Source organism: Apis laboriosa, unplaced genomic scaffold (assembly GCF_014066325.1).
Source record: "Apis laboriosa isolate Shangri-la unplaced genomic scaffold, ASM1406632v1 scaffold11_cov152, whole genome shotgun sequence".
In the NCBI taxonomy this organism is placed as follows: domain Eukaryota; kingdom Metazoa; phylum Arthropoda; class Insecta; order Hymenoptera; family Apidae; genus Apis; species Apis laboriosa.
In genome coordinates, this window is record NW_025221020.1 from 4,495,693 (window position 1) to 4,507,438 (window position 11,746).

General features: G+C 47.2%; 1 protein-coding gene across 6 annotated transcripts in view; it reads right to left on the reverse strand.

The window, feature by feature from the left end:
* Positions 1–11,746, reverse strand: part of LOC122719450 (Down syndrome cell adhesion molecule-like protein Dscam2) — a 128,391-nt gene that overhangs the window by 83,197 nt on the left and 33,448 nt on the right. For 4 of the 6 annotated variants that reach the window (XM_043945271.1, XM_043945262.1, XM_043945281.1 and 1 more), the window contains exon 1: positions 11,473–11,582. In XM_043945271.1, the coding sequence (XP_043801206.1) occupies positions 11,473–11,530 (58 nt within the window). In that variant the 5' untranslated portion in view covers positions 11,531–11,582. Of the gene's footprint in view, positions 1–11,472; positions 11,583–11,746 lie in introns of those variants that run through there. The other 2 variants (XM_043945251.1, XM_043945242.1) reach the window with 1 other exon arrangement.

Below are 11,746 nucleotides of genomic sequence, written 5' to 3' on the forward strand. Positions count from 1 at the left end.
CGTAGAATCGAGGCGAAGCCGATGCGCCAACAACGAAGGTTCGCGACGGGTAAAAGGTTGCATTCACGGCGGACAATGATCCAGAGAGTCAATTGGAGCGAGGAGACGCGAGGAGAAGGATCGACAACGATCCAACGGAATTTCCACGGAATTTGTACGTGGCGCGTACAGGAGACAGAGGATGGGTAGAAGGGGTTGAAACGGAAGAGGGTAAGAAGCGCGAGAACGGCGCGGCGGTACGAGGATTTGCACTCGAAAATGCAAACTTTTCTCGTTAACAATTAAACCGGTGTTCGTAGCGTTGGCTTCGCCGTGCAACGAAACAGGGTGGGACGAACGGGTGTATAGAGAATGGTAAAAAAAAAAAAAAAAAGAAAGAAACGAAAAAGATAGAAGAGGAAAAAAATGGAAGGAGAGAGAGAGAGAGAAAAAAAGGATCGAATTGGGAGAGGAGAAAGGATAGAAATTACGGGTAGGAACGAAAATAAACGACAACAAGGATGAGAAAGACGACGACGCAGCACGCCTAAGTGACTCGACCGGCCTGCCTTGTTAATTATCGACTCGGAGGGAGGAAGAAGAGGAGGAGGAAAAGGAGGAGGGGAAGAAGAAACGATAAAGAAGGGTGACGTAGCCGATCTAATCGCTTTTTCTCTTTCCATCGAGGGAAAGCCTTGTTTCCACCGGGGTTCATCTCATCCAACAGAGGTGGTTCCTTCCTGTACGCCGTCGCACATCGACGTGGTCGTGGTTCGCATCTCCAGACATCTCCAGATTACGTCTCTAGGGCGCCGCCAGGCAAAACGAGGCCTCGTCGTACGCGCTTCGCCGTACGAACACAATGACTTTAACTAGTTAACAAGGCACGAACCGACGCGTCGGCTACGAGGCGAGTTCAGACACGTACTGATACACGCGCAACGTGTCAAAAGTCGAAACTTATGGGGAGGGGAGGCGAAGCTCGAGGAGGTGAAGTCTCCGAGGGGACCCCGCGTTCGGTAATTCGGTTTTCTTTTAATCCCCTGTTCGCCCCCCCTCCCCCCGTCTGCCAGGAAATATCGATATTATAAATATACGAATTTCCCGTAGGAGGAGACGAACGCTCGAGCGAAGCAGATCGAGCGAATAATCGGAAATGCTGAATGTCGAATCCGGTTGAAATCTCGACGCGAGAGGGATTCATTCATTCATCGATCGTCTCGCCCCGATTTAATTTGCGGATCACGAGTGTGCGCGAGACACTTTTGGAGCGTGAAACCGTGGTTTCCAGACTGTAAACGAAGCGTATATCAATGACACACGGGCACGTACGCGCGTGCATTAAATGCAGGCGAAGCGGCGCGAACTCGCTTCATTTACACGGCTGACGCGTAATTGCTCGTTTCCTCAATTTACAGTGGCGAATTCAACAGGGGCGGACGCTACGATTTCCCTGCGCAAAGTATACAAGCTTGCGAACGAAATAGTTGGCGGAACGCGTGAATAAGCCGTCGAGTGGGCTGCTCGTGGCGCTCGCGTTATTAACAAAGTCCTCCTCAGCCAGGATGAAGCGAGGCACTCGGCCGTCACACCGGCCGAGAAACTTCGTGAAAACTGGCTCCGCGGGTGTAAATCCTCTAAAACTATATTTTCGCGACTTCTTCACGCCGGGGTAAATTGAAAAGGTTCGGAGAGGAAAGCACTCGACTAGCCTCGCCCTCGAGGATATCGCGTTAAAACGCGTTCCCTCAATTTCCAAAACGATAATTGGCGATTATTTCGAAAATATATATTTTTCTCTCTCTCTGTGCCATCGCTTTTAATTATTCCTATTCTAATCGTCGAGTTTTTAAGTTCTTGTTAAAATTGGAATCATTCAGTTCGATCGAGAATGCTGCGAGATTTCTTCTTCGCCGAGATCTCGATACCGCACGAAAAACAGTTGGATTTATTTTATCCACGTGCGATTTTTATCAAGGTGGAAGGGAAATTGCCACGTTATAAATAGCTTCCTTTCCTCGATCGGGAGTCACGAAAAGTCGTACGATTATCGTTCATTGAAATATCTGTACGTGCGGCTCCATAGTTTTCGCGCCGTTTGCTCGCGCCCCGGTAGCGGCCAAGTTGTTATTCAAAGCTCGGTATCGCGTCGAAATTAGATACGATAAATTGGTCGAAACGACGCGTGTCCTGGCTGAGAATGTCGCGTATTAATAACACTCGCTCGAATGTAAGCGCGTGATTAGCATTATCAACGCGCCGCCTATTCAATATTCCCGCCCATTGTAGCAGACGTCATAACCGTGTCACACGGTTTAATCGCCTTTGTTGTCCCGTGAAAGGCTAACACCACGCGGTCCGATATACTTCAATACCTTCCCAATAATTCCGCGTCGACGAGAGAATGCCGTGAAATTGTAGCGTGGTGTCTTCGATATTACAAGATGCGCGCGTGCAACAACAAAGAGGAAACGGAAATTGGGATGGATGGATCGATACGAGTCGCTTACCACATTCTGAAATTAACGGAGAGAGAAAGTCCGCAGATTTTCACCGATCCAATAATTGAAGAATCGTGCGAATATTATATCGTATCGATCGAAGAGAAACTCGTAATTTTCACTATTCTTACGTATAATGTAATTCGAGATAATTCCTACAATTTCAATACCGAATATAAGAAAAAAATCACTTCCATTCCGACGTTTATTCGAATCTTTAGGGAAGCCCGCCTTTCATATTTATAAATCATTACTCGCTCGAGTCGAATCAAATCGTCGTACGCAAAAGAGTTTGAACGAGGGAGGAAGGACGCGTCGTAAACGCCAACTTTCCTCGCTTATCCCCGCCACCGCCATCGTTCGAAGATCGCGTCAATTTAGCGAAACGCGTTTCGCTCCCTTTCGTCTCCTTTCACCGCGAATCCACGAAGGGTGGCCTTTTGCGATCCTCCCTTGCAAGCCGTGAAAAAACCTACGATAATCGCGAGAGAAATTTGTAAAACGACCAACGAATAACGACGATTGGACACCACCCGAAATACCGGGTTTTCGAAAAAATCGGTTCCTCCTCCCCTCCCCCTTCCTAGAGATCGTTGTCAACGTTCGAAGCTCGCGTTTCAGCCCGGATTTATGGGATGCTCGCTCGGTGTTAATGTTGCGAATTACGCGGTCACGATGAAATATCGCTGGTTAAAATGAAAATCGGGCTCGAGCGGAGGGAGAAGCACGGAACGTTGGACCGATGAAAAATTCGGCTTAATTGCTCGGATCGTAGTGTCGGGCGGGCGTTCGCGTTGCGATTAATGACGGCCGTGTCATTAGCCGAACGAGCACCTCTTCTCGCCGGTGTGTACACGCGACTGTAGTAATTACGTTTATTAAGCCGACTACCACGGCAATTGGAACCTTACCCCTGTTTTGTTTCTCCCATCGCGCTCCTCCGCTTTAATTAGAAGTCTCGCGGAATTAAAGGTTCTTCGCGCCGCGATCGATACCGATCGATATCTGTGGATACTACTATCGGGGACGGGCTAAGAATTGAACTCGATATCATCCCAGAAATGTTTTCATTCCCGCTCTTATCGCGCTCGTCCACCGTGCTGTGCAAGGATACGCAAGGATAACCTGAGCCGGTTGCGCTAATTGGCTTTGGAATCGCTACACGTTTATAAACGGAGATTAAATAAATTCAAGATTCGCGCGTTTTATTCCGAAATACCGAATATATGTATATATATATATATACATTTATAATAATTCGTATCGCTTCGATAGAAGCAGTTCGTTAGAATTTTATTTCTTTTTTTATCAAAAAGACTCTTCTCCTCCGAGAATGTAATCTATCTGGAACATAATCGAAAACACGAACCGAACACGTTCGTAACATAATGATTTAGTATCGATTACGCAACAAGCGATATTCACCAGCTTAATTCGATTCGTCAATGCCGCGCTAATGAGTAATACGTATCACTTAATTTTAAGCGATTACGTAATAGCGGGCTGAACACGAGCGAGCGTTCACCTCCATATTCATGATAGCGAAGAGAAATCATATTAACCTTTCAACCGTGAAATTCGGAATATTCGATATCCATACCAATATGAGGGTTTCATTGGTTCCGCGAAACGAAAAATATACACAACGCGATCCTATATTTTCTTTCGACGTGCACAATATATATCTGCCGATAATATTTGCATCGAATTAATAAATCATCACCGACATACAACCAACAAACCATATATATTTCTCTCTCTCTCTACGTTCTCTCTATGCGCAAGATCAAAGACCAACCCATTTAAATTGATCTCAAGATCCTTAATACTAAGAACAAAGATGAAAATTAACGGGGAAAAAACCTGTCGATACGATCCTCCAGTGTGGCGCGCGAAAATGAAAATGAAAACGTAACTCGAGAACTCCCCTTTCAACGAGGAAGGACGATCCCCGCGCGGGTCTTTTGTCAATTGGCGAGGAGGAAGCGTGAAAAAACGCGCGCGCGTGAAAACGGAAAGGCGGAGGGTGGTGGCGCGGATCCGTGTAATCTGGGAGGAAAGGGGATGGTCTACGCGTCACTCTTTTTTTCGTTAGCGGCGTCGGTTTCGCGTGAAAACGCGGCGCCCCGTTTATCGCCGACGCCTCTTTCACGGCCGCCTTTCGTTAAATGTCTGCGACGCTCGAACGCGGCGGGGATGAGGATCGGTGTCGGGGCCATTCGCGCCGACTCGGCTTCGCGAAACTACCTTATCCCTCTCTTCGAGAATGCCGTTCGTAGTGGCACGTTCTTCCCTTCCCTCCCCTCGTTTCTTCCACGAGGCGACTAACCTGACGTTGGGCCGCGCATCAAATTTGTTTATTTAACACTTTCCACGGGGAGAAGAGAACGCGGCACGTTGGATGGCCGTGCGCAAACGAAGACGAAGACACTTCCATCCTTTCCCAATCCTTTCTCCATACCGAGCTGTTTCTTCCCTCGTTTCAAATTTTAATTCCCCCCGCGAATTTTCGACGAGAACGCAGAGTTCTCAGGGGAAGTACGAGTGAAAAATTGTTCGAACGATGAATGATTATATCTGGATAAGTATCTCTGATAAGTACTAAAATCTACGCGAAAACGTAACAGGGGGGGAGGATAAATTGTTCTTGGATGGGGAAACAAAAGCAGAGTGGCTAAGACAAATACGATACGCACGGTCCGATCAAAACAGGGATATAACTACTGAGCGACAAGAGAAACACTCCATTCCGCGTAAGTTCTCGCACTGTTTTTCGATGTGTCGCGTCTCTATTTTTCGTTGTGTTTATCGCCCATCAAAAACATGGCAAACACTCGGCAAATGTATTTGCTTTACACTCGATGCAACTCGACTGGGCTGTTACTCTCGTTGCTATAACGTCGTCTGCTTGCTATTTGTCCCTTCTTTTTTTTTTTTTCTTTTTTCTTTTTTTGTTCAACTTTCCGAACAAGCATCGATCAACTGGAAAACGTTGCTCGTTGTTTCGTCGGTTCGCGCGAACAACAAGCAGCTTTCGCGTTCCTTACGATGCGGTTAATTAAAATCGCCGCTCTGACCCGGCGGTGCTCAACAATTGCGGTCGTGGATGGGTATATAATTTAGCCGTTCCTGGAGCGGCATAATTCATGTCGGTGTTGCACGCATTGTATCTGGCTCGTGGAACTCTGCTGAACCGGCGGCTGCTCCCTGAAAAGGGTTCGCCCAATGAAAATCCTCTTTGCCGGATCCGATTACCTACGAAATGATCGCGCGTACATATTCTGAAAACCTTCCCCGATGAAATAATTACAGGGGATTATGAAATGTTGCCATGTTCACAACATAGATGAGAATAATAAAAATTGGGGAGGGGGAGAGACTGAGAGGAGATCGGAAGAGAGGAGTTGCACGGAATTAACGCTATTCTCTCGTATGCGAGAGAGAGAGAGAGGGAGAGAGATGGAATAACGCGAGACCGAAGGATCTCTTGAATAATGCAAGATTGAACGTCAAAGAGGAGAGAAGGAAATCGATAGTGTAAAAATAAGGCACACGTTGGAAGCGGGGCGGCGGCGCTAAGGGGAGCAACGAGTTCAATACTCCTCGGCGAAAATTTCATCAACGAACCTCAAATGGGATAGTTAAATTCCGAGGATCGACTAATTTGAATTCTTTTATGAAAGTTTCCTGCCGCTTCGAAGGTTCGCCAGACTCGATAAAGGCGGATTCCTCCGTTCGTGGCACGATCGTACTGCCAGCAGGTACGTAGGGAGGAAGGTACGGAGGAAGGAAAAAATTGTCCGGGGAAACCGGATTACCCCGCTTCGTTTCAATTAACCGTTCGATAAATTCGGATTGAATTTACGAACTTGACCGGTTCCGAGGCGAAACAGGCGAATCCTTTATCCGGGTGAACTTATTCCCCGTGGTGCGATTCGACCAGCTCTTTTCCCAACCATTTACCCCCTCCCTCCCTCCTTATATAGATCGCATCGACAGAGAGAGAGAGACTCGTGCTCCCTCTATCGACGCCAACATTATCGCGGATTATCGGTGACCGACGGGCGTTCCTCGAAAATGGCCCGGGACCCGGAAATAGTACCGTAAAACCTCTCGAAATCATACGCTCGGTTAAATTTCCGGAAAACCGGATCCAATCGAACTCCACGACGAATGTAGACATCCTAAATGACGTTGGAGAGTTTCCAGAGTATATGTATATATATGTGTGTGTGTGTATACAGACTTTGCACGGATGGGTAAGTTAGACGAGTGGATGGAAGGAGAACATCCACAGGTCCCAATTACAAACTTACGAATACAATATCTTGAGTTCGCCTGTCTTATTCTCCTATCTGTCGAGCCAATCTAATAACGTCGCCTGCTACGACGACGTTTGTGCGATAATTTTGGAATCGATACAGGTGTCGCTACATCGAATTTCTCTCTCTCTCTCTCTCTCTCTCTCTCTCTCTCTCTCTCTCTCTCTCGTGGCCCAGTCTCCCCGAATTCTCGCATTATTTACGATCGAAGATATAGTTATTCGAAGATACAAGATTATTGGCTAAGGATGCAACGAATCGAGAGAATAGGTTAAGGGGAAGACGGATTTCCAACGAGTCGGGAAAAGTAAAAGTCAATATCCCGTCAATACTCGCGTGGCGTACGTTTCGAAGAGAAATATCGATATCGTAGAGAGAGTAAAAGAGAGAAAGAGAGAGAGAAAGTTCAAGAGCGTAAAGCATGGGTTGGCTTGCTGAAAGAATTTTCTTTGCGAAACACGCTCGAGACACGAAGAGGGAAAATGTTTCACCTTCGTTTTTCTCTCGTAACGAGGAGAGAAAAAGGAGAGGAGGGAAAAACACAGATAGCTCGCAACTACTGGCATTCTATGTTGTTACTTAACGCTCGTTATTCAACGACGCGCACCGACCATACCTCGGAGAATCAAGTTTCTCGGGAAAAGTTGAATAAGTGAAAGCGCGCGCGCCCTTTACCCTTTTAATCTTCCCGATTAAAGGGCGAGCCTTTCGAAAAAACTAGCAAGAAATTATACGCGTAATTTCGATTTCTCTACGGTCGATGTAACGCCACTCCTCTCCTTTCGATGTATCGATCAATTCGCGTCCAAGCTTCCCGAGTAAAAGCTGCCCCGGAAACCCCTTATATCCGTAAGGAATCCAAATAAGTTTTTCCTTGAGGCTCCAATCCAATCCGGGCCGGTTGATTCTATCTACTCGCGCGGAAAGTGCCTTTTTCCCAGGAGGTGATACCGCGTACAACGCTACGTGTAGATGCTGATAAATAAGTAACGTGGTGAATTCTCTCAAGCCGGAAGTTCAATAGACTTCTGTACACCACCTATGGACCTATCTCTGTAGCTATAGCTGTTCACGCTTCGTCTTTTGCTTCACGGTTAATAAACTTAAAAGCACTATTCTTCTCTCTCTCTCTATCTCTCTCATCGCCGTTCTCCATCGCTTTAATCCATCTTGAATTAATAAATTATTACTCGGTGAATTTCTTTTTTTCTTTTTTTTTTTTTCTCTCTCCAAAGCGTTCACGCGCCAGTTTCCCCCGTATATATAAAATATATACGGTGCAACGAAAGCAAAGGAAGAGTCGTCCATTCCTTATCGATCATCCTCGAGGCTATTACTTTCCTCCGATATACGATATTCACCGTGACCAATGGATCGTCGCGATTGGTCGCGCGCCCAACGATCGATCGTGGAACGGACTTGGAAGGTCGTCCGTTGTCCGCAAGGAATCCCAATAAGTCTTCTCATCCTCCCGTCACAATTGGCGAGTGCCGATTCTTGCCCTCCCCTCGATGCGAAAGAACTACCTTTTCACCGTCCAACGACCGGCAAATGAAATGAGAGAGCGGGAAGCGTGCGGTACAACGGGGATCCGACGAGAGACGTGAAAAAAGGCCAAGACCGTGGTCGGAACGAAAAGAAGGAAAGAGAGATGGTCCGGATAAAGAAGGTGGTCCGGTCGAAGTGGTGCCTCGTCCGATCCTTTACACGAGCTTGAGGAAAGCTACGTGCGAGAGCTGATAAATAAATAACACCGGCGAGAAGGAAAGCCTTCGAGGAAATTGAAAGAGCGAGAGAGAACGAGAGAGAAAGAGAGAGAGAGAGAGAGAGAGAGAGAAAGATTGGAAGAGAAGCAGCATCACGGTCAAGAGGCAAGGATGGCAAAAGGGGGTGAAGAAAAGTAACGCGAGCTCGTAAAAGAGAATCAATTCGATTCCCCAGCCGTATCTTTGCCCCCCTTCTCCCCAAACCCCTATCGTTTCCTCGCCTACACCCCTCAAACTCTCACTTCGTCGCCGTCAAATCTCCCCCACCCCATCCTGCTCGCCGTCGTTTTTCTTCGCTTTCCCCTCCAACCCGTCCAACCACCCTCCCCATCCCCTTTTTGCACGCTTTCGAGGCTGCACACGCCTGTTCCTTCCTTCCTTCCTTCCTTCCTTCCTTCCTTCTTTCCTTCCTTCTTTCCTTGGCATCGCCCGCGTACTCCTTTTCCGCGCAACAAGTGCGCCCCGGCTCCACATCTTTAAGAAAGCATCCGCCCCTCCTCCCTCGTTTAAGCCACCGCCAACACCCCGCCATCCACCCCGCTTTCCTTCTTCTTTTTGCTCTTCTTCTCTTTCTCCCTCTGCCCTCTCGTCTCCTTTCTCCCTCTCGCTCGATCCTCTTCCCTCCCCTCCTCTCCATTCCCCCCTTCGACGAAGCCGCAACTACCTTCCAAATCGCTCCACGCTCTTTTCCCCGCTATTTTCCCCTTCGCGGATAGCTTACGACCGGAAACCGACCGGCAACCGCAGCCCGTGCACGTACTCTGCATTCCGAACGAACTATGGTTGGAGCGGAGAGGGCGCCGCGCGCGCCACTTGTATATCTCGTGTCTTCGTCCTTCTCCCCTCTCCCTCTCTCTCTTCTTCGAGGGTGAGAAAGGATGAGAGCGAGGGAAAGTTAGCGGGGACGACCGATCCTCCCCCTCCCCCCGCTGCTGAAAAACGAACTTCGCGGCTCGGATAACACGAATTCGATGTTCGCTCCGACACCGATTTCTCGAGGATACGAGAAAAAAAAAGAGAGAGAGAGAGAGAGAGAGAGAGAGAGGAGCGTTTCTGCCTCGATAGAGGTCCAATAGAGGGGAAGCGATAAGCGCGGCAACTCCACTTCCCCCTTCTTCCTTGGCGAAGACAGGCGGGAAAAAAGAGACGAGAAGAAAAGACGAGGACGGTGTATTCGCGAGTACTGTCGATTAAAAAGTTTTTACGAGCGTCGAGGGGAGGAGGGTGGAGAGAAGGCAACGTTGAAACACATTCGCAATGATATTCAATATCGGAGCAAGTTTTTTCAACGCTCGTAAACTTGACGCTCGAAAGTTTATATTGTTTCAGTTCACCGAGTACGGCATTTAATTACGCGAAAGAGCGTGGCATTACTTTAATACTTCTTGAGAAAACTCGACGATAATAACCGAAGAGTAAAGAAAAAAAAAAAAAGAAGAAGAAGAAAAAATGAAGAAAAAGAAGAAAGAGAAGAAAGGCGAAAGAGGGGTCGAGGGGAAAGGGATTAAAACGAAAACGGGGTGTAAAACGGTAAGAAAAAGATATGAAAAGGTGGAAAGTGAAGATTCAATCGGCAACAAATATCGTTCGCAGAACGAATTGAATATCTTGTTGCGTTGTTCTAGCGGAGTTCGAGAGATTGAGATCGGACGAAATACAATGAATTTATCGGCGATTTAATATCCCCGGGGACGTTTATAGAATTGCGATAAATAAAAAGTTGGCCGGCGGTGCAGCGAATGGAAAAGACATCACAGCGTGGTTCGATCGCCGCGAAACGAAATTACTTTTGAGAATTCGAGCACAAAAGTTTCCACCTCCATTGTCGATACGACAGCGTTTAAATAACGTAACGATTCCAACTTGTCGTAACTTTTATTTGCTAGAGACGCATCCGTTTAAATCTGATTATTATTGCTACCTCGAAATTCTTTTTCTTTTTTTCCCTCCCTCCCCAAAGAGTTATTAATCGATTACCGTAGGACTCGAACGACCGCCTCCGTCATTTCGAGGGAAGAGAAAGTTATTAATGATGGAAGTTGGAAGGAAAACGGATATCCGAGTACGAAGTTACTCTTCTCCTGTATTGGCTTACAAATTACACGAGAAGTTGAGTAAGATAATGGATTTCGAAACAAATAAAACCGACGTTCATAATTTAAATGGACACCCGTAGTGTTTTCGTCACGTGATTGAGCAACGGATGAACGGATCGTCGAGTGGCAGAAAATCAATCACCGGACACTTGGGCTCGTCCCTGCTCGTCGAGAAAAGAGAAAGAGAGAGACAGAGAGAGAGAGAGTTTGAAAACGAGGCAAATACCGTCCCTGTAAACCGACTCGCCGGGACGGTAGTAACTATGCGATATTAAAAGTTTTCAATATCGCGTACACTTTTTACCACCTTTCTCAAGAAAAAAAAAAGAGAGAGAAAAGAAAAAAAAGAAAAATAAAAGAGAATAACGAAACGAGGGAGAAACATTTACTCCGTAACGCCTCCACACGTATATTACACACGTATATACGCACGTATATACGTATTACCGGAGGAAAAAGAGAAGGGATTTTATGGCATTTATACTCCGAGGCGGAAATCAAATTCGTCCCTTAAAAAAAGAGCAAACCGAGGAAATCATTTCTCCCTGGAGGAAGTCACTTTATTGGTCAAATACTTTTCGTCGGTGGGTGGCGGTCCCTCATTTTCTCGCTTCGCGTTGCTCAGCGACGCAAATATTTACTCGGCTAAACGCACTTCCCTTTCCCTCGCCCTCCTCCGTGAAACAGGCATATCCCCCACGGTGATTGCCCAACCGATGAAATGGCCGACGGTCGAAACACGACGAAACGAAACGGTCGGGCGGCCATGATTTTCCAACGAACCGGCAGGATTTGTGTTCTTACTTACCGCGGACAAGGATGAGGGTGCTGGACAGAAGTACGATTCTCAGCGGCCAACTGGCCATCCTGGCGTAGACCGTTACGTCGATTCAGCTTCCTCCTGAAACAATACAAGCGTGCCCAATCAATCAACCCATCCATCCCAATCCGCGTATCCCAGCCAACTCTCCACTACTACTACTATTACTACTAGCCCGTCTTTCTCCCTTCGATTCTCCCTCTCCCTCCCCCCTTTCCTCCTCTGCTTTCTCTCTCTCTCTCTCTCTCTCTCTCTCTCTCTC